Raw genomic sequence first — 22571 nt, 5'->3', positions numbered from 1 at the left:
TTTCACTCCTCCTTTCTTTTATCCTTCTGTCTGTACAGTGCTCAGCTTGAGAAAGGGAAAATGGTACTTCAAGAGCATGTCACATCCTCTTGAAACAGGGCAACTGCAGAGCTGAGTGCTGTGGAATTGGGAGATTTGAGAAGTGAAAGGAGAGTAGTGTCTCCAGAGGTCTGCTATGAGGGCATGAGTGAGGTGATGCACATGTTTATGCTGGCCAACTGTATGGGATGAAAGTCACCTTATATACATAGTGTGCAAAGAATATAATTTTGTAAAGAAAGTTTGCATGAAAGAAAAAAGCTTAATGGGGAAACAAGCTTGGAATTTCTGAAAAGGATGTGTTTTTTGTTTTGCATTTCAGAACACTGATCCTAAGTCGTCTGTAAAAGGTGTAAGTGGTCAGCTTGGAGAGGGGCCTAGTGATGGACTGCAGCTGTCCAGTAGCCTTCAGTTTCTTGAAGATGAACTTGTATCTTCTCCTTTACCTGATCTTACTGAGGATCAGCCTTTTGATATTCTTCAGAAGTCCTTGCAGGAGGCCAATATTACTGAACAGACTTTGGCAGAAGAGGCATATTTGGATGCCAGTGTAGGTTCTAGCCAACAGTTTGCACAAGCTCAGCTTCATCCTTCTTCATCAGCATCCTTTACTCAGGCTTCTAATGTTTCTAATTACTCAGGTCAGACGTTGCAACCTATAGGAGTTACTCAAGTGGTACAGCAACCTGTTGGAGCATCTTTTGCAAGCAATACAGTTGGTGTGCAACATGGCTTTATGCAACATGTCGGAATTAGCGTTCCCAGCCAGCATTTGTCTAATAGCAGCCAGATTAGTGGTTCTGGGCAGATACAGCTAATTGGTTCATTTAGTAATCAACCTTCCATGATGACCATTAATAACCTTGATGGATCTCAGATAATACTGAAAGGCAATGGTCAACAAACACCTGCAAACATGAGTAGTGGCCTCTTGGTTCATAGACAGACTCCAAATGGTAACTCACTGTTTGGTAACTCAAATTCAAGTCCAGTAGCACAACCTGTAACCGTTCCATTTAACAGCACAAATTTTCAGACGTCATTGCCTGTCCATAATATCATCATTCAAAGAGGTTTGGCACCAAACTCTAACAAAGTTCCCATTAATATCCAACCAAAGCCTATCCAGATGGGTCAGCAGACTGCTTACAATGTGAATAACTTGGGAATACAGCAGCATCATGTACAGCAAGGGATTCCGTTTGCTTCTGCAAATTCACCTCAGAGTTCAGTAGTGGGTCCTCATATGTCTGTTAATATTGTTAATCAACAAAATACAAGAAAATCAGTTACACCTCAGACAGTTAGCAATGCTGGAGGTAGTATTGTTATCCACTCTCCTATGGGACAGCCTCATGCACCTCAAAACCAGTTTCTCATACCTACAAGTTTGTCTGTTAATTCTAATTCAGTTCATCATGTCCAGACCATAAATGGACAACTTCTTCAGACTCAGCCTTCCCAGCTGGTTCCTAGCCAAGTGTCTGCTGAGCATGTAATGCTCAACAGGAACTCTACAAACATGCTAAGAGCCAACCAGTCGTATTCAGGACAGATGTTGAATAATCAGAACACAGCTGTTCAACTTGTTTCTGGCCAGACATTCACAGCTCCTGGAAACCAAGTTATAGTAAATCATGGAACTTCACAAATTGTTGGTGGACAGGTGCCACTGCAGCAGGCATCACCAACGGTGTTGCATTTGTCACCCAGTCAAGCTAATGTTTCTCAAGGTAGATCGAGTTTTACTACGATGTCACCTGGGCAGTCTACAGTCTCAAGTATGTCCGCTTCCAATCGGTTTGCAGTTGCAAGTTCTTCTGGTTCAGTACATCCTAGCTTGGGACCATCAGTTCAGTCTGTTGCATCAGGAGGAAACTTCACTGGAGATCAGCTCACACAGAACAGAACTCAAGTTCCTGTCAGTGCATCGCATCGTCTTCCAGCATCCTCTTCCAAATCTGTCAGCACCTTTAGTCACACGTCAATTGGAGTAACACAACAACAGTTTGCCTTTGGTCAGGTATGAAAGCTGCTTGAAAATGTAGCCAAAGAGATGCTTGTAAGCTGTGCTAAAGTCTGGTTAAGAAAGTATTAAAATTGATGTTAATACAGAGAACGTTCGTTTTGCTAGTTTGTATTGTTACAGATACTGTGGAACTGCTGAAAATTACTGTAACCCAGAGACGACATTTCACTTGGTATTTTCCAAAGTCTATCACTGAGTGAATGAGTCTTGTCACTTTTGTGAATTCAGAAGATTTTGTTGGTGATTTATAGTAATATTTTCAGAACTCCTTAGTACTGGTCTATTTCTGCTGCCATTTAAAAGAAGGGACATTATAAGATTACACAACTATGAGCTCTCCTGAAAACCTTACCATAGAGCTAGATGTAAACAAAGGCTTGGGTACATTCTTAGCACTTACGAGTCTTTAGACCTTACTAAAACTGTGCATGCATTTTCAAGGTTTGACCTCTTCAAAATAGGTTTCTTGGGTTTCTCTTTGATATTTACCATACTGACATTTTGCCCATTGTAGTTCTGTGTGTCTGGAGCAGTTAGAAGCTTTGAAATTTGACACTAAGACAAGACAAGAGGTGTTTCTTAGAATCCTTAAAAGGAAATACCTTTCAAAGTAGTTTGTAAAAGCATAAAATTTAAAATATATTTTCTCTAAGAAGAGATCTACTTAGTAATAATTAAAAAAAAAATCGTTTTCTTTTAAGGTGAGATCTGGTCCTTTTTTGTCCAGCTGATGCAGCTGCAGTATATATTCAACTCAACTTCGGCTGTTTTCATAAGTGAACTTCCAAACTCTGCCAGTATTTAACTCACTGACTTGTCACATGATTAGCAAGAAGCTATTCCACTTCTGTTGTTTTTTTGCTTCTGTTTTTTTCCTTGATAATTATAAAATACTGATAGTAACTGTATATATTGTACTTCATTGTAAACCATGTATCATTTAGTCGTTAAACAACTGAGTTTGTTCTGCTGTGTAATTTTTTGTTGTGGAGACAGCTTATTTAATCATCTTGCAGTTTTGAGACTCAGAAGCTGGGCTTTCTGAGGGCCCAGCTTGTAATGACAAATCATGAGTCTAAGAGAATGGTGTATATTTGTGCTGTTAGTGTTATTTCTATTCCTCTCTCATTTTCTTTATAAAATTCTTGAACATAGAAATTGAGATGTATGAAAATTCACTACTTAAGAGTTTGAGGTTGAAAAGGGATGTGTAGAGCTGAATTTTAGTTACCTTTTTTGATTTTTTTTCCTCTGTTAAAAGCTTTCAGTAAATATTTGACTGGTTTTGACTTTTTTTTTTTTAATGTATGTGGCACAGAAAAAAGCTATGAACCAGACATCACCAGTTTCTGCATCGAAGACACAGGATAATTTGAGACAGCCTCAGCTAACAAGTCTTCTGAGCAACACACTATCAGGTCAACTAAGGTCTTTTTAAAATAATTTTCTTAATTTTCTCTGGCAACAGAAATTGGTGGTTCTTCAGTGTGTCAGACTTGCATTGATGGCTCATGCTGATAGGGTCATAAAAATGATCAGAATTTTATTTTTAGAATGCAAACTGAATTTTTCAGTGTTGAATGTGTTCTTTTATTTTTCCTAACCACAACACTTCATTTTTTATAGTGAAAAGTTGAATCTCCCCAATAAGCAAGTGTTTCTCCCCTCTGTAAAATCCAAAATGGTACCTTTTTTCTTTTTTTCTTTTTTTTTTTTTTTTTCAGCTTAGGAAAATGAAAATAAGTAATTTTCAAAACATGGACATCTGCTAAAATTCTGTGAAACTTCTAGACCTTCTCTTGTGGTGCCCACCATAGATACAGAGGAAGGAAACATAGCGATTACAATGTTATATGCAGGATGTCATCAATCTATTTTTGAAAGTGTGACTTTCAGTTAGAATAGTTAATGCATTGCTCATGGCAAAATACTGGGCTTTTCAAGCTGTACCATGCTACTAAAAGAAAAAAAGCAATATATTCAAAGCAAACAGGAAAATGCAGTAACCTTCATCTTTGTGAATAAGTAACCCTTTTGAATAAGATCCCATGATCTACTTGCCTTTTTTTTTTTTTTTCCTTGTGTGCTGTTATGTGCAAGCTGTCCAGGCAATTCTCTACAATTAGCACAGTATGTTTTTTTTGGGAGAGGGGAAAAAAAATTTTCTTATTCGTCTCGGTTGTAATGTAGCATGGCTGATAAGAGGCTGTTTGAATTCCTGAGCAAGGCAATTGGAGGAAGTCTTCCCATGTAGAAAATCTAGGAAAAAAATATATCATGCCTGCTGTCTAAATACTTCCATGAGTTCTAGAAAAATTGGGTTTATGTGCTTGAGGGAGAGTTAGTATTTAAACTTCATAAAGTCTACTGTATGTTTTTCAGTAAATTGTTGGGACACTTGAATTTCTTTCTACATTGTAGTACTATGATAGGAGATGATTTATATCTGAGGATTTTTGTAGTTTGCAGCACAAAATATCAGTCCTGTTTCGTTTTTATGACCTAGTTTCTCCACAGGGTAGTTGCACTAATGCTTTTAAGCACAAGACGTGCATCTTTCTGCTAAAAGCTAAAAACTCAAGTAAAATGATCAGATAGGTACATGAAGTTATTCTGTTCTTGCTTAGGATGACAGAGTCTTTTTAACATATTTTTTATAGGACAGGACTCTGGAGGAAAAATCATACAGCAGTCTCTAGGAACAACACAGCCACAAGAGAAAGTAATAGGATCGTCATCAGTTCAGCAGAGCATACAGGTAGAGAATACTTCTATTTATCTGTTTCCCTTTCCCTTAAAACTTTAGTGACATTAGGGATTTTTCAACTCCATATTGATAATCTAGAAGTCTTTGCTTGTCATATGTTGACATAATAAATGTTAAATATTTTGCAAAGTAGTATTATGAATGCTGCTTTGAGATTTAATTCAGTAAGTGGAATCTGACTGTACTGTTCCCTGAAGATAATTTTGTGTGACGTAGCAATTCTTCATTGAGTTGAACATAGTTAGACCTACTGTTACGATTACTTCTTACAAACTCAGCTATCTTCTAGCTGACTGGGAGGGGATGTTTTATGAGAAGTAGCAGAAAAATTCCATATGGTCTTTGTCTGGTTTATTCCTTACTGCATTGTCTTCTTTCTTTTTTTTTTTTTTTTTTTTTTTTTTTTCCCCAACCACCAAAAGTTCTATATATGGCAACCACTTACAAAAATTTAACACTACATCCAGGGTTTGGGTCTGGAAGGAGAGACCAGCTTTTTTGGAGCGGGAATACAAGAACTTCTGGAGGGAGAAGACATTTGTTACATTCATGGACTGAGTAGCAGAGGACAAGGAGTGAGGGTTTGACATAGGCTTGAAAGTGTGGCTTCCTTGTGGATGGAACTACACTACAAAATCACAGAAGAAAACAAGGGAGGATCTGAAGTAGAATTTTTGTTCCTTGCTGTAAATGTATTTGTCAGTGTAGTAGGACATGAATGTTTTTCCCTGCCTTACCGATACACAAGTAAACCGGAAGATAGAGTAGTGCTGTTATGAATTCAGCCTAGTTTTCTAACTGTTGGTCAGATGTGGTGAATACTTCTTGTGCTCTGAAACTAGAGGCTTTTTGGCCAGCAAATACCATTGCAGCATGCCTGCTTCATGCTGATCCTACTTTGCTAAGAAGGATGCTCTGTATCAGACATTTTTTTGTTCCTTCTAATCATGTTGTAGTTCAAAAGAGCTTTCATGCTATTTTTTTTTTAAGTAGTTAAGTAACTTTTGCTCTGTGAACAATTTCATTAGTGAAACTAGTTGACTGAAAAAAACCCAACAACTTCATATTAAACACAGACTGTTTGTTCCAGAATGGCTTCGTTGGCAGAATACTTGGATTGCAATAATGCCTCTCCTACAGTAGGAACATGAGCCTTTGCCACCTCAGAGAGCCTTACATTTTAGGAATGTGTTCCCTTTAAAAACCTTGGCTTCATAAATGTCTAAGGAAAGGAGAAGATGATGTAGATCTACCTGATGGTTGTATCTGCAGCATCGACACTGAAACAGAGTTCCTAGAAACAATTTCACCCCCCACCCAGCCACCATGGCTTCTGAGAATTTAAGTATGCAACCTTAGCCTGCTTTTCTGACAGATACTTTAATCCATTAAAATTGGGGAAAAATAACATCAACTGAGAAATGCCGAGACAGTTCTTGAGAACAGATTTCTTTGGAGTAGTTTTTGGTTGTACCTTTTCTTCTTTTCATCTGCTACATTTGACAAAACCTTTTTCCTAGTGAAGCATGTATATGCACTACAGTGGAATTCACTACAGTGGAATTTGCCTATGAACAACATTTCAGAGCTTTGGTTTATGTAAGAGAAGTGACTGCCCTATTTCGTAGATACAGTGCCCTGTGAAAGCAAGAGATAATTGAAAGTGTTTATGCTTACATGGTGGTTACACTTAGTATTGGTGATATACTTAATTGGCAGAAATAAGTGCTGAAGCTTAGGCTTTGCAAAGGAGGAGATATATTGTAATTTGTCTTTTATTTTGAACTTAGGTGGATGGTCATTTAGTTGGACAGAAAAGGCCTGCTGCTAAACAGTTAACTAAAGGAGCTTTGTAAGTTATTTTTCTTCTGTAATTTTGTTGCAGATGTTTCCTCTAACCTTCATTTCTTTTTATTTTTTTCAGTGTATAAATTTCTGTTAGAGTATGTGCTAATTATATATAATTTATTTTCCTTGTAGTATTCTACAACAATTACAGAAAGATCAGGTGCATGCTGTGACACCAGATAAAAGTCGGTTCAGATCATTAAATGATGCAGTTCAGAGACTCCTTTCATATCATGTGTGCCAGGGATCACTGCCAACAGAGGAAGACTTAAGGAAAGGTAAATTTATTTTTAAAAATTGGCAATAAGTTTGTAATCCCTGTTTTTAGAGAATTCTTTACGTAAGTTAGAGCAATAAGAAAGGGAACATTTTAAAATTTGTGCAGGTTACTGAAGAACAGTATTTGAAAGTATGCTCTTGTCTTTCTAGTGGACAGTGAATTTGAATCTGTAGCTACACAGCTTCTGAAGAGGACACAGGCTATGCTGAACAAATACAGATGTTTGCTTATAGAAGATGCAATGGTAAGGTGTATAACCTAGGTACATTTTATGTTTATAGGATGTGATTCAATTTGTTACGAAAACCCAAAAACATTTACAGGAAGGTGAGAGCATTCGTTTTGTTGATACTATTTATCACCTTACAAAGGCAATAAATATATACATGAAGATTTTAGAGATACATAGATGTAGCCAGCGTACTTGTTACTGCACCAGCAATCTGTGGCCAAGCTGCATTTTTAAGTGTATGCACGTATCTTAAAACCAGTGAAATGGTTTGAGTTTGTATTTCACATACTGCCTAAGGGTGCTGTTCTGTATAAGTTCCATAGACATTGAAGACACATGAACTTCTGCTCTCTGCTTATACCTTGCTCTTGTGCTGAACAAGCTGTGGTAGTCAGGCAGGTGATTTCTGTATATTTCTGTGGATTGTAGAGCCTGAAAGAATGTTGAAAATCTTCATTCAGAGGCCTCCAGCCATATTATAATTGGAGCCAAATCATATTACAATTTAGGAAATGATTATTTCTCCTTAGAAGCTAGGTGGAGCCTCACATTTTTATCAGAAATGCTTCTGATTGAAGTGCTTTCACAATGCCAAGCATGAGGTTAAAAGAAAACTAAGTTACTTTTAAGAATGTATTTTACAAGGATCAGGAAATACTGTTGTGGCTTCAGACATGCTAGTTTTCAAGCCTGGGAAAGTTTTGAATTTGAGTATAATAGACATTTAAATCACTCTGCTTAGAGACAGGAATACATAATATATGTTAGAATTAATATTGGAATCTAATAATATTGGATCTAATAATAAATTTGGAATTTAATAGTCCCATAAAAAAAGATAACTGTCAAATATTTGCAAGGAATTGCAGGCGCAGGCGCAAGGAGCAGTGGAGGTTAAATTCTTTTAGCATCTGGTATGGTAAATCCCATGCAGTCATTTTGAAGAGGTTATTTCACATAATGTTCAGGTTTGGAACAGAAAGCCTGTGTTGTGGCTTAAAAGCCACTGAACTTTCTTCTGTGATGGCTGAATCCACCTGGCTTGAAGGCATGGTCAACAAAATGCAACTCAGCACCAACTAGTGAAAGGGATAAGTGAGAAGTGCAGGGAAGAAACACAATAAGGTGGTCCTGCTACAAGATTTTTGCTGGTTTTCTCTCTAAAAGAGAAAGATACTGTATGATGTAAAAAATTGGAATGTACAGTGGTAAACATACTCAGTCCTGAAAAGGTACAATTCTTACGATTGGAATAGTAATTCTGTGTTTTAAAATCTTGTAACAAAAAAAATGTACCATAAAATGTGAAGAAAGTGTTATGGTTGAGTTTCAGTAGTGGTTGGAATCACAGTCAAGATCTCTGAAGATGTTCTGGAATTGTGCACGTTCTCTGCAAATGTCTAATGAAACACATTTCTTTTTCTCTGAAGAGTAACTACACTATAAATGTTTTGATTGGGTACCAACATATGGGTGACTACAGAGATGATTGTATTTTTTACCTTTTCCTGCAGCGGATAAATCCCTCTGCAGAAATGGTTATGATTGATAGGATGTTTAACCAGGAAGAGAGGGCGTCTCTGACCCGGGATAAGCGTCTTGCACTTGTGGATCCTGGTAAGTAATAGTTAACTTCTGAATCTTACAAAAGCAGTGTAAGTATGGGGTGTTTAAAAATAGTTGTTGCCACAGCGAGGCACTGATTGCTAGGGATTCCAGTAATCAAAATACTTATAAGCAGGTGCAAGTTAAATTTTTATAACTCCCAGAGACACTGTAAGGGTAAAGGCAGTTATTTTGGGGAAAAAAATATATTTGGCCTGTTCAGCAGAGAAATATTTCTGAGTTTCTTTTGACAATAATCATGACATGGTCTTAATTCTAGTAGGGAAGAATCTGTTAGAGTGCTGGCAGCCAGAAAGAGCACCACTGCATGAAGCATGAATGCTCTTGTTCACCTGAATGAAGTGTTGCTTTTGGAATGTCATAGCCATTTAAATGGCAGCATTTTTAACAGACTGTTGAATGTAGCAACTAGAAGCACATTATTTGTGTAAGGTAACTGTTCCTATTTATTTAAATGTTCTGCATATTTTAAAATATAAACAGAGGATGTATTGAAGAATATATTAGTCTTCCATATACCATATTGGCATATTTAGAATGCTGGGAAGTGCCTTTAGTCTGGTTTTACAGTACATGTAGGTGTGTAGTATGCTGATTAATTTGGTGATAGTCACCTACACTGGATGCAGCAGAACACTTGAGCACATGTGTGTCTCTTATAGACATGAATCTATAGGCTTTGTTTTTTGAATTTTAATACTTAGGAACTACATTGGGAATGTCTGTTATTTTGATGTATAGGTAATTCAGGTAAAATGTTGCTCCTTAATTTTCAGATGGTTATCAGGCTGATTTTTGTTGTTCTGCCAAACAATTTGATAAAACAGCTGAAGAAGCACAGTCCAGCAAAAGTGACCGTCAGTCTATCAAAACATTACCTTCTAGAAGTCAGACTACCAAAACCCAAGCCAGAGACCGACCAAAATCCAGCTCAGCAGAGTCCACAAATCACAGTAAACTTCCTCTAGTGCCTAACAACATTCTGACACCACAAGAAGGAATAGCTTCTACTAAAAAATTGGAGAGCCTCGCTAAAGCTTTAAAGTTTGAGAAAGCTAATTGTTCTTCTGAGAGTCAATACGTGGCCCTTTCTGAAGAAAAAATGGCTGGAAAAGATCTCGCCAAGTCCACTGAGAATTCTCCGAGTTCTGAAGACTTGTCAAAAACTGTGTCAAGAGGCAGTCATGGAACACACAATAAAATATCAAGGAACACAGTTCAGTCTTTCTCAAAGGTAACGTGTAATAATTCCCTCCAAGACAAAACTCTGAGGAGCTCTCCAAAGAATGAGGTTTTACATCCTGATAACAGGAAAGTCTCTGGTGAACCCCAGCAAGACTTACTGCTCAATAAGAGTTTAGAAACTACATTTAAAAACATCTTGGAACTTAAGAAGGCTGGGAGACAGCCACAAAATGAGGCGACAAGTAGTGGCTCAGTTGAATTAGAATTTCCTAATTTTTCACCTATTGCTTCACAGGAAAACTGCCTGGAAAAATTTATTCCAGACCACAGTGAAGGTGTTGTAGAAACTGACTCTATTTTAGAAGCAGCTGTAAATAGTATCTTAGAGTGTTAATAGTTACAGTACCATGGACAAGTTATGTTTCTCTTAGCAGAAGCAAATGTGAATGACACCACAAGTACAGCCTGACATGCATTTAAGGTTAACCTTTCTAAACTAGATTCTGTTCTGTGTTTGAGAGCAATACTCATTGTGGTTACAGTGAGATATCCAAGTAAAGTTAATCCTTGTTAGAATGCAGTCTGTTAGGGCCTTACTATTTCGAGTATTATTATGATAGTGCTTTTGATAATTGTGCAGTACTGCAACATAGCAAGGTTGCAGGTTGTTAGGCCCTACGTAATATGGTAATATACTGACAATCACAGTCATTTGAAAGGATATATTTATTAAGAAAATGTTTTTAAAAAGTGATGGAAGCAACAATTCTCCCCTACCCTTCTCTTCACAAGTCATCAGATCTTTAGTTTTTCTGGAGAACCCACTGTACCTCTATTCAGAAGTGATTATTTGCTTTGTTAATGAATCTGTGTTCTAGGATTCTTAAGTTGGAAGGATATCATCAGTGTGTTTACAAGGCTTCATAATTTAAACTTAAAGTGCTTTTCTATTGCTTTCTGAGCAGAAACTAGTACTTGATGATATATTTGTAGTGGGTAACTTTAGTCTGTGGGATGATATTATATGATCTTAGTCACAGTGGCATGATAATGAAGTAATAAATGCTTGACTAAGGAAGGTAGAATGGAAGCCAGTAAATGGCAAAGTGTACAGGATGAGGCCATGATAGAGCCATGAATTTATATATATAATACATATATATGTTAACTCTTGAGGAAAAGATTTTGCATTTTATAATTGGATGTAGTCAGCCTTGAGTCTTTCTGAAGTGGTATAAATGTTTTTTTTATTTGTTGGTTTTTTTTTTTAAGACCAAGTGTCAAAAGCACTTTTATTTGAAAACTGTTATGATATTTGTAGCTTATATTTTAAGAGGACATTAGCCTTACTCTGATTAAACTTAAAGGCCAGTGTTTATTTTCGATTTTTTTTTTTTGCTTTTTGCTGTCAGAGAATGTTAAATCATCCACCGTAGCAGTCATAATTAGCAAGATATGTACAGACCAAAGTTGATCAGCAATCCCATTGTTTAAACATATCAAAAAGTGTGTAATTATTAATTCATATTGTAGAGCCAAGTGAAACCATTGCATGGTTTGTATTTGGCTTGCTGTCATGTTGTTAAGAGAGAATCTTATTATTTTATTTATTTATTTTAATCTATGACATCTCTTTTTTTGCTGCCCATGCTGCTTTTTCCTAGTTTACTTTGGTCATGAGTGCTTTTGTGCACAAAAATGCACTGACGTTCGTCATGTGCATGTAGTACATATGTCTGCTCAGGAGGATATAGCTTTTGTGGTTTCTAAGGTATGCTCATGTTCTCCCCCGAACCTTCTCCATAATTTCTTAGAAAAATTACCAGTCATTTTCCAGATTTGCTGATTACAGTTATCATGATATAGAGGCTCATTGTGACAAGCTGTGGTTGTCAGTTAGATTGCCAGGAAAGAAAACAAAAGGTTTTGCTGTCATGTAATTCAGTCCATCTGAATAGCTCAAAAGAAAGCAGAATTAGATCCTTGTGACAGTAGATTACAGTGCAACTCAGTATTGAGCTACAGTCCACTGTCTGACCATTGAAGGAAACCAAATCTAGAAAGCAGTGTAAGAAAGATGAACTTAAAGTCATTTCCCCTTCAACGTGAATGGAAATACTGCTTTTGTACATTACTAATTGCCATTTAAAAAAATTGTGCCAATTTTAAAGTACATGTTTATAAAAACCCAACATTCCCAAGTGTTGTATAAAATATTCAAGGTAATAATAAGTATTGCCAGTTTTAAATTTTTAGTTAGGTGTCTATAGAATAGACTCTCAGGCAGTTAGTTGTTTTCTTATTGGCAAAACTGACAATATAGTCTTCACCTATTGCCTTTTTAGATTTAATAATATGCTCATGGCTGTGTATCCTGATGCGTATTTTATTTTATCATTTTGGAAATTTAACCTTTCTAAACTATCTAGGAGGGAAAACAGTAAGTTACACAGCTGTATGTTAACTAGCTGAATTATTCTTTTATAGGGAAAAAAGTAGAGTTGCACATTCATTGATCCACTTGCTTTTTGTACCACCTCAAAATGGGTGTGGGGTTTCCAGCCTCTCTACAGCAAATAATCGAAGTATCAGGCTATGTGTCTTCTATTGGATCTCATTTGGGGTTGGGGGACAGTGGCATATAAAAAATTACAAATTACAAAATGTAGTCATGGTTGATTTGGTCAGACACATTTCTCTGAACTACTTACGAGAGGAACCCATTGAACAATCCTAGCAAGATTAATCTTAGATTGTTAATGTTCTGTTGTTCACTCCTTTGAATTCAGTTCTAAAGGAATTCTGGTACGTGGTGAAGCAGTAAATGAAAGAATTGTATTTTTGTTGTGCTAAAAAAAAAGTATGAATTTATTAATCATATGGGCTCAAGTCCAGCAAAGTATTGTGAATGTGCATGACTTTAAACATGTTTTCATTATTTTGCTGGATCAGCATTGTGATTTCAATGTTATTTAACACTGCCTAATATTAAAACAAATTTTAAACTGGCAATTAAGAAAACTATGTTCATTTTGAAGATTTTAGTATAATTTATCTGTTAGATTAGGGAGGCCTTACAGACTGACTTCACTTAAAGAGGATGTGTCACTTATTGTCAGTGTGGTATGGACTTTATTTGCTTAAATACCTTCATTTGTAAAGTATGTCTCACTTGAAATTGCTTTGTATACATTTTGTAAAAATATTTATAAAATGTTTTGTAAAAAAAAAAGTATAACAAATTGCAGTTTATTTTGTTATGTTGGATAAATACTGTTAAAAGACACAAGTCAGTAAATATATTGTTAATCCATGGATAGGAAATGTTTAGTTGGAGATTACAAATTGAAACAACCATTGCAATACAGCCAAAGATTTGGGAAAAACTGTCTATCTGTGATTGTCTTGATTTAACCAAGTTGAATATTTACATTTCCAAAAGAGTACTGTTCTCAGTTTTAAGTAATATGGTTGCAAAATATTCTTACTCCTGTGCTTTTTGTAATGCAGCCCTGTTATGAACTATTTAATAAGCCAACTTTCCATACTCCTCATGAATCTTTCTGGACATAATGCTCTTAGGATTTGGTTCATGTGGGATTAGAACTACATGTAATAGTGTTGATCTTCAGATAACAAGATTTCCAGTGGTCCTGCTCTGTTGTCATCAGAAATCTTGCCATGGTGAGGTTGCTGAGACATGCTCTCCTTCTCTGGCATGTTTTCGCAAGGTAGAGGCATCATCTTCCAATACCTTGGGAAGATAGAAGAAAAGAGAGGGGTTTTGCTAGTCAGCTGACCACTTCGTCAGGTTTCAAGAGTTGTGCCAGTTGTATTTGGTTATAGATACCTGTGTTTGCAGTGTTTCCCATTCCTGCCTTTTGGCTGTGAGAAGGTACTACAATTGCTGGTGACATAATGCGTCTTCCTACTTTTAGAAGGGTGATGAACCTTTTCTTACTGTGATTGAATTTTTCAGAAAGTATGCTGAGATTCTGATGTAGTACAGCTTTTATGCTTGGAACTTCAACACTTTATTTTTGGAGGCTGTGAAAACGAGGGACTGGTGAAGTACACTGCCTCTCAACTTGGAGTAGGGCCTGCAGTGTTGAAAGGTAGAAGTCTTTTTGGTTAGTATTGGTTATTTTGTCAATGAGACAAAATAAACATGCCTTTTTAATGCTTCCCACATGGATTCACACAGTAACAAATCAAATAAAATCAGTTGTATATTATTTTAATCTCTGTTTGGGTTAGGATGGCTAAGCATGTTGGGTACTTTTTTTCTCTTTATTATATCCCTGTAGAATTACTGGGCTAACATTCTGGGTTGGGAAGCATTTGATATCCAGTTTACCATGCATCTGTCTTCACTTTAGAATATCTTTTCGTTACAAGAACATGGCATATTTTTTTAATTGCCTTTCAATAGCATTTTTATGATGGGGTTTGTTATGTTTATTCCAACATTCAGGGCAGAGTTTCTGAAGATTTGGGCATGTGTGTTAATGCATAGCTTATTTAAGAAAGTCAGAACACCTTTCATTTTGAGGATCTGTACAAAGAAAAAATAAATTGCCAGAATAAACTTGGCATAAAGCAAGGTATGTATGTAATTTTAAACCTTAGAGAAATTCCTTTCTTTTTCAGGAGGTGTTTTCTTTGTAAGCCTTTGAATTTTTCCTTTAGAATTGTACATCCTTTTTCTTGGAGTTTTCACAATATGTTTGTCAGACAGCTTCAAGAAATGGCAAGAAATTGTCTTCATGACTTGGGGGGTCACCTGTCACTTTGGTTAAAGAAAATCATTGCAGAAAACAAGCAAGTTCCAGTGAAGATCAGAACAGCAGCATCTCTGGTGCACAGATACAATATACTGTACACAGATTTCAGATTGTAGTAGTGGCAGGTATATGAAATTATTTGTTTGTAATGTATGGCTCGGCATTTGCCTTTCTGTGCTGCTTGTCTTGCAACTGGAAATTGAAAAAGAATTATCCATAATAATGAGTTCCAATAAGTAAACACCAAGCAAGCTTGAGCAAATTAGCTGTACTAGGGAAGAAAAAGGACAAAAAGTGCAGAACCAATATTTTTTGTATAAAACCAAAAACCTCTGAAGTTGCCCTGTTCTGTGCTGAGCATAAAACCCTCCTTTATTTTTTTTTCTAGAGCTGATACCATACAGTTTTGTGGGGAAAAATGTTTTACCAATGAAGAAACAAGCTAAATCAGAATTTAAGCTCTTCTGTAGTATACTCTGCTTGGCCTTGTACGGTAGCTTTTGTTTAGGTGGGTGCCATTGTTTCTGCAGATTGCTAGCCTTCTGGAATGTAGTGCTCAGTCTTCATTGCTGCTTTTGCACAGCAGGATTTTTTTAAGGAATGTCTTCCTTTCTTCTTTTTTTTTTTTTTTTCTTGAAATCATAGTCCTTTAGGTTGGAAAAGACCCTTAAGATCATCAGGTCCAACTGTTAACCTAACACTGCCAAGTCAAATGAAGTGTTCTCATTTGAGATAAATTGCTGCAACTATATTAATGAAACAGCAATTTTAGCATTCAGTGCTTTGAAGGGAAGCAAGGTTAAGTTAGTCTCTGCTGATACATCTAGATAGCTTTTAATGTTTCACTTAGCTTTTATGTCTACATAGCTTTTCATTATGTAGTGTCATACCAGAAGCCAAATTTTTGAATTTATCCCTAGGTTTTGGCTATACCTTACTGTCATGTTTTTATTACAACTTGTGAAGATAGTGATGTTTCATTCATTAATTTACCAAAACAGGCTTGACCTGATAGAGCTCCACTGTCTCTGCACACCACTGAGGCGGATGTTATATAGACCTAACTCTGACGTTCCTTTCTAGACACCTGGTACATAGGGCCTGATCCACAGTCTGTTGAATCAGTGGAAAGGTGATTTTCAATTAAGGATTATGGTAGTAATACTTCCATTTAAAAAAAATATTAAAAAAGCATGAAATGTAATTGATACAATATCCTTGGATGGAAGGTGATGTAAGGGCTCCCAGATTCTACAGCAATGACTGTCTCAGACTTAGGTAGGTAACATAACATTAATGGTGTTACATGGGGTGGTGGTTGAATAAAATGTTTTCCTCTAAACATTACACACTTTTAGTAATTACTGCACAGTTCTGAAAAGACAAAGCTTTATTCTCTCTGACTCCCAAGTGTTCATACTAAAATGTGAAACCATGCACGCATCATGGTGAGAAATTATTGCAAGTAGTTAATGCTAGTAAGTGGTACAAGGATTGGAATTATAAAAGTGAGTTAAAATAGTTTACATTTATATGAGGCTAAAATCCTGTCTAGATTATTGTGACAAAAAAGTTCAGCGTCTGAAATTAAATTCAGAAATCGTGAATTATGAAGTTTAATTTGAGAAGTACAAGGTTGAATTTAAAATAATGCATGTCATTCCTGAGCTGCATCTCAACATTTGGTTTCTCCTTGCATTCAGGCTTTGGAAATTACTTCCAGAGATACTCAAAACTGACAGCTTTTTGGAATTACCAGGTGGCACATAAATTATACTGGAAAAAGCTGCTTGTTTTAAAAATTTTTCATATGACTTCTAAAGGTGTAATCACAAATTACACTATTATTTTTGTAAGTGAAGTCCATTTGCTGACAAGTCAGGCAGGTAATAGGCTTCAAGAGAGCTGCAGGCAGCACCTACTTGTTTGCATACAGAAAAACCTGGTTAAAGAAAATTTGGCCTGATTTGGCTTCATTGATTATTGTTGGAAGTCAAGGGGCTAACATTATAAATATGGGTATTTAGATACTTTTCTTACATTGTGGCATTGAGCCACTGGGCCAGCAGTGACAAAATACATGTATAAATATCTGGTTTGTTTTCTCTACTTTAAGTGATGCAAACAATATTTCTGCAATATTACTGAATTTGAATATTTTTTAGAATTCAATTTGAAGCTGATTTAATCTCTGATTAGAACTTCCAAGTCCTATTCCAAAATGCAGCAATTACATCCTTGTTTTTAAATTTCCTAATACATCTTTCAGGCTCTTTTTCAGTCATGCTGTGGATGTGTGTGTGGTGCATATCCTTTGAGTGAGCAGCAGCAGAGAATAACACTGCTGGAAATGTGCTGTAGTTCTTTTCACAGCTTGATATTGTGAGGTGTACCTGAGGCTGACAAATGGCAAATAGACTAAAAATGCACGTGGTTAATATTACTGAGGTTGAACAATTCGATTTCACCTTGCTTTCAAGGTAAAATTAATCGGGGATTTGGAAGGCCCCTATTAACGGGGAAATAAAAGATGAGTCTGCTGTGTCTGTGAAACTTGTGGATACCAAGTGCTCAGGAACAGGCACTCAAGAAACCTTTGTGTATGGAGAAGGAAATTCAGATGAAGTTGAAGGAGACAAGTCTCCAGGGTTTGGAAGAGATGAACAGGAAGGTAGGTGGGCATATGTGGGATGGATTTTGTGGGAACTTTTGAAATTTGAATGACTAAACTTGATTTTAAAAACACTCAGGAAGTTGTACAGGATTGTATTAATTTCTGTATTAGATCACAAAATTAACATTTAAAAAAGAAAAATGTTTGAGCATACTGTCTTTTTTTTTTTCCCCCCTTGCATGTCTGTGAAAATGCCTGGATGGTACTGGCTGAAGAATGAATTTAACATAGTGGATATTATACTCAGATGTAGATTTGTATATCTTAACTGTTGCAAGGATGGGGTCAACACACAGTTGGAAAGCTGGTTATGAAAGAGCATAGCTAATATGCAAGGTCTAGTTTTAAACTGAGCAAGAACAATTCTAAAACTTCTGAGTAAACTCCTAAATATTGTGGCATTGGGAAGTGTTTTCATGTTACTGAATGAGCATCATTGGCAATGTATTCCTTACCATGAGGTAAAGAAGGTGTAGAATCTGTTTGCTACTATGCTGTTTCTTCATGAGGTCAAATTTTCCCCATGGATAGAGTAGGTTTTGAGGTTTTAGTGAAAGCTTATACAACTTATGACACCTGTAATAATTAGTGTTGAATTTATGAGAATGCATTATGTTACTATCATACTAAGGAGGGCAACTTTAATTTTTTGACAGCCAGTGTGACAGTTAAAACTTATTTCCCAAGGAGTTCAAGACCTGCTTTTTTAAAAGTTCAATTACACCGTGTTTGATTTGTCAAAGCCAAAAGAGATGTGCCACCCCGCTCTGATTTTTTTTTTTTTTTTTGTTATATCCTTTGCAATCAAATTTGAAGTCCCTAAGTAAATAAGCATTCTCAGATACTAGCCTGAAGTCACTTCGACATGTTTTTGCAGTGGTGTTCTGTCAGAGACTGCCTGGGTTATATCAAAGCCATTGTGATCAATCAGGATCCTACAAATAATCATAACTGTTTATCTGTGCTCCCCAATTCCTGAACTGAAATGTAGTAACTTTGGGGGGAATTTAGGTTTATGTCTTCAATTTTTAAACACTCTAGCTAAGAGATCCCCTTTGCTATTTGTATACAGATGTGTTTAGCATCTACCCCTAGCAGGGTGAAGGTATTTTCTTTCTTACCTGGCTAGCTTAGTAGAAATAAATACTAATCTAGATCACTGTCACATAATTTTGCCCTGGTAATTTTTTTTTTTTTTTTTTTTTTTTTTAAATCTGCCATGCTTTTTCAGACCTGAAGTTGCTAATAGCAGTTTTATGGCTACAACTCTGATACCAGGGTCCAGGTGTTGAAAGAAAGTGAGACTGAAGGTTGGAGTTCACCATGCCACAAATGGTGAGACCAGGCTAAAGGAGCCTTAAAATGTTACAGGCAGATATAGTTCTGTTCCTATACTGCAATCCAAAGGCAATATTTGACTCGAAATCCAGTTTTGTTGTGTTTATGGAGGGGAAGAGAAGGAGCAGACATAAATTGTTAAAGGTCTGTTATTTTACAACAGCCAGAAAATGAGGATTTTTGCTTCTTGCTTCGCCTCCTTTACTTAACAAGGCTGTAGGAGCTTTGACACTAGTGACTTGACTTAGTCTTCTGTGAAAATTTAAAAAAAGGGAGGGTGGAAACAGAATATGCAGCTGTGTGTGTGTCCATTTCAGAGGTAGTTGAGTAACATCAGGTTCTGTGTGAATAAACAGTAGGCTTCAATTCTCTGCTGCTAATTATCACCCAAATTTGATTTGCACGCTCTTCAAAGGGACTTATATCTTTCCATTTAGTTATTTGTTTCAGTGGGATGAATCTTTAATTCAAACCAAACGCAGGTCAATTTCCAACTGGAAAAAAAAATGCGAGGAATGTGTTTGTCATGGTCATATCGGTGTCTCCTTTAGCTTTTATATATGTGGTGATTCATGGCCTCAGTGAGGAGGTGAATTTGTGTCAATCTGTGAATTGGCTTTGCCTGTTTGGCAAGTTTGTCCAGGGTTTGGCCAGTTGCAGAAGGGCTTAAATAATTGTGCCTAATGGGATGGTTCTGGTGGGCTTTAAGTAACAAGGGGAAGTTTTCAAGTTACACAAATGGAACCGGATCTCATTGTGAGTGCATCTTTTCCCTAGATACGATTTTCCTTATGCAACATCAGGTCAGTTGATCCTTTGTGTGCATATTTTTTTCTACTCCAGTAATTTTCTTTTTAATATGTGGGCTATTTGCTCCTCTGCCTGTAGTAATGCAGCCTACAGTTTACAGGGCATTGAAATAATAGTTGCATGCCTTTCCTCCACCAAAAGCATCAACTAAAAACTATAGGCTTATAATGAGAAAATAAGGCAATTTAAGAAATGTCTGATGCAGTGATTGACTAAGATGTCAAGCACTACCTTAGAAATCTTGCAGCGCTGTGTCATCTGGACATTGACCTGGGCAACTGGTTCTAGGTGACCCTGCATGATCAGGGTGTTGGAGAAGATGATCTTCAATGGTCCGTTCCAACCTCAACCATTCTGTGATTCTGGGCCAATAATATTCAGCAAAAAAATGTGAAGAAAGGCTATTTAAGTGTGCAGTCCTAGATGTAACTTTGGTTTCTCTGCTGTTTTGAATTGAACTTCCTGGGATCACACAGGTGATGGGCGTATTGAAATATACATTGGTTTCAGTTGTTCATGAACTAGAAAGAGAATATATTGTCAGAAACACGTGAAAAGATTGTTACCAGTCAGATGCTTAGTATTTTTGAAAAAAAAAAAAAAAAATTACAGGTACCTGTGTAACTATATTGCTTAAGGGAGTGTATTTTTAATTTTTATGCTCTCATAGATTAAATGTTTGAGAATATTTTAGCACTGCCTGTGAATGTTGTCACACAGTGCATTCATGTGCTTACACACACTCACCTCATTGCAACCTTTTGGACCTGCAATTATCCTTGGCTGTCAGACAGCTTTTAATTACATGACTACCTGCTCTTGTGAGGATGCCTGTCTTGGTGAACAGCACAGCACAGGTAGCTTGTACTGTAGTCAGGTCTATCTAAAGGGTTGGCTGCATGCTATGTAAACGTTACACTAAGCCTAATAAGGCCAAAGACCTGTCTGAACAGCATTGCCATTTCCTAGGTAAGAGGTAGCCTCAATTCCCACTTCCTCAGCCTCCTCCAAGAGCTAAATTTCCTCCTCTGATTAACTCTTCTGTGGAGAAAGCACCCCAGTACCAGTCTTTGTGAAGCCAAAATGGCAACTGGCAGTGAAGTAGGTGTCATCTTTATCAGAGCTGGCTCTTGAGTATTTTCCAAATGCCACAGCTACTGATCCTCTGTTTTGGGGTCTGCTACATGCTCCTAACTCCAGGCAGTCATTGGCAATGCATTTGCTGGATGGAGTGAATGCTTTTCACTTTAACAGGCTTTGCTGTGTTCACCATTAAAAATACTTGGTGGCCATCCTCATCCACAGTCTCTGACAGTTATCTAGTCTATCATCTGCTACTGCAGTAGCTGCAAGCTTCCCCCTTGAGAGCAGTCTTGATCTCTTCTGCTCATGGTGCAAGCGGCACTGGCAACTGCTCTCTGAGTACAGATGGAAAACTTAAAAAGGTCTTTGTTCAGACATTTGAGCCTCTGCTTTTTCTGCACCTTGAAATCAGTCTTTGTGATAAAAATTCATTATTTCTTTAGTGCCTTTGTGCTGTAATGGATCCAGCCAAAGAGCAATCTGCCATCCAGCTGGCCAGGCACTTAACAGACACAGCAGGGAAAAGGCTAAATCTGATCAGTCAGCTGCTGCCTATAAAGGTAGTAGTGAAATCGTTAGCTAGCCCTGGTAATTGGTAACAACTATTTACAGTTGCATGTAGGTTTTGGTACAGATTCTTGCAAAAAAACTGCATTCAAGACTGCACGCTCCTGTTTCCTCTTCTGCATGTGGTAACGTGTAGACCTTGCAGGGTCAGGGTCCTGGCAAACCAGGGGCGGGCGGTGCCAGCTGGGTGCAGGTGCTAGAGCCTGCCTTGGGATGCCAGACTGCTCTGAGCTTGGTGCGGGGGCTCTGGCCTCCTCTACCCTCAGCCAGGTGAGAGGGTTTAGCCTTAAATCGCTTGTACCTCTGGGTAGTGAGTATTTATGAGTTTGTCTTTTCTAAAAACTTTTATTTTCCTCAGAGAAAGAAGGAGGAATTGGGGGCAGTTAAATGCTAGAATCTGGCTAAAAGTTAAAATTGCTCTGCAGACCCATTTTTTTCCTGCATTTTGACTGTTTTTCAGACAGAAATAGCATGTATAGATTCTGTAAGCAGACAGACACAATAGTAATGCAAAGTGTGAATTTCTCCCAGCTGTCTTAATGGAATGTTGATTTTTAAAACCTAATTTCACTGCTGCTTGCTATGCTATTAACACCCAGTTAATGCATTTAGTTAGTTCAGCTGTGTGGTACCATACTTTGTGTTGGGGTGGGTGTCAATATGGACACTTCAGTCCAAGCATCCGTTTAAGATATGTGAGTAGTCAAAATGCAAACAAAATCTGAGGCTATGGAAGCTGGAATAAACTAGGAAAAGCTGCTAATATTGTAATTCTATTAAAATTATTTTGAATAAAACGTTACTTTCTGCTATGCCAAAAAAACCCAACCACCATAGCAAAAAAGAGAGTTGAGAGGAAATTAAAAAATTCACAAAGGTATTGAATAAAAGGGAACCTGACAAAATAGTGGCTGACACTGAGAAGGTGAATCGGATACCTCCATGTGAACTTGAAATACAGAAAAACAGGACAGCTAATGAAACAAAGATAAGCATCAAGTGAGATAAACCCCCCTTTATTAAGAATATAAATATTCCAGAATAATAATGTCTTGTGTATTTACTGGTACAAGGTTTTGAAACCTAGAGTGCAGTGAGATGAAAAAACCCCACCTTGTTTGAGGAGACTACCCTTTTTAATGAGAAAACAATCTGTAAAAATCTATCGAGGTAGTTTAAGATCTAACCATTCCTTCTCAGCAATAGTCTCTAAGTTGCTTGCTTCCCTGAATATCTTGTAAATTTAGTGATGTTCTATACTAATAAAACCAAACCAGGGTTTTTAACTACTTAACAGTAGATCAGATGG

General features: G+C 36.9%; 1 protein-coding gene across 5 annotated transcripts in view; it reads left to right on the top strand.

Annotated features, from left to right (window-relative positions):
- BICRAL (BRD4 interacting chromatin remodeling complex associated protein like) overlaps positions 1 to 13392 on the top strand; it is a 52151-nt gene extending 38759 nt beyond the window's left edge. For all 5 annotated transcript variants that reach the window (XM_026844330.1, XM_026844331.1, XM_026844332.1 and 2 more), the window contains 8 exons: positions 362 to 2062; positions 3387 to 3486; positions 4729 to 4826; positions 6626 to 6687; positions 6816 to 6961; positions 7113 to 7207; positions 8710 to 8812; positions 9598 to 13392. In XM_026844330.1, the coding sequence (XP_026700131.1) occupies positions 362 to 2062; positions 3387 to 3486; positions 4729 to 4826; positions 6626 to 6687; positions 6816 to 6961; positions 7113 to 7207; positions 8710 to 8812; positions 9598 to 10400 (3108 nt within the window). In that variant the 3' untranslated portion in view covers positions 10401 to 13392. The remainder of the gene's footprint in view (positions 1 to 361; positions 2063 to 3386; positions 3487 to 4728; positions 4827 to 6625; positions 6688 to 6815; positions 6962 to 7112; positions 7208 to 8709; positions 8813 to 9597) is intronic.
- Positions 13393 to 22571: the final 9179 nt, after the last annotated feature.

The sequence above is a fragment of the Athene cunicularia genome (assembly GCF_003259725.1).
Source record: "Athene cunicularia isolate RWA chromosome 3 unlocalized genomic scaffold, athCun1 chr3_part1, whole genome shotgun sequence".
Taxonomy (NCBI): Eukaryota; Metazoa; Chordata; class Aves; order Strigiformes; family Strigidae; genus Athene; species Athene cunicularia.
Note: the sequence above shows the minus strand (reverse complement) of the source record. Positions and strands in the feature narration are given on the sequence as shown.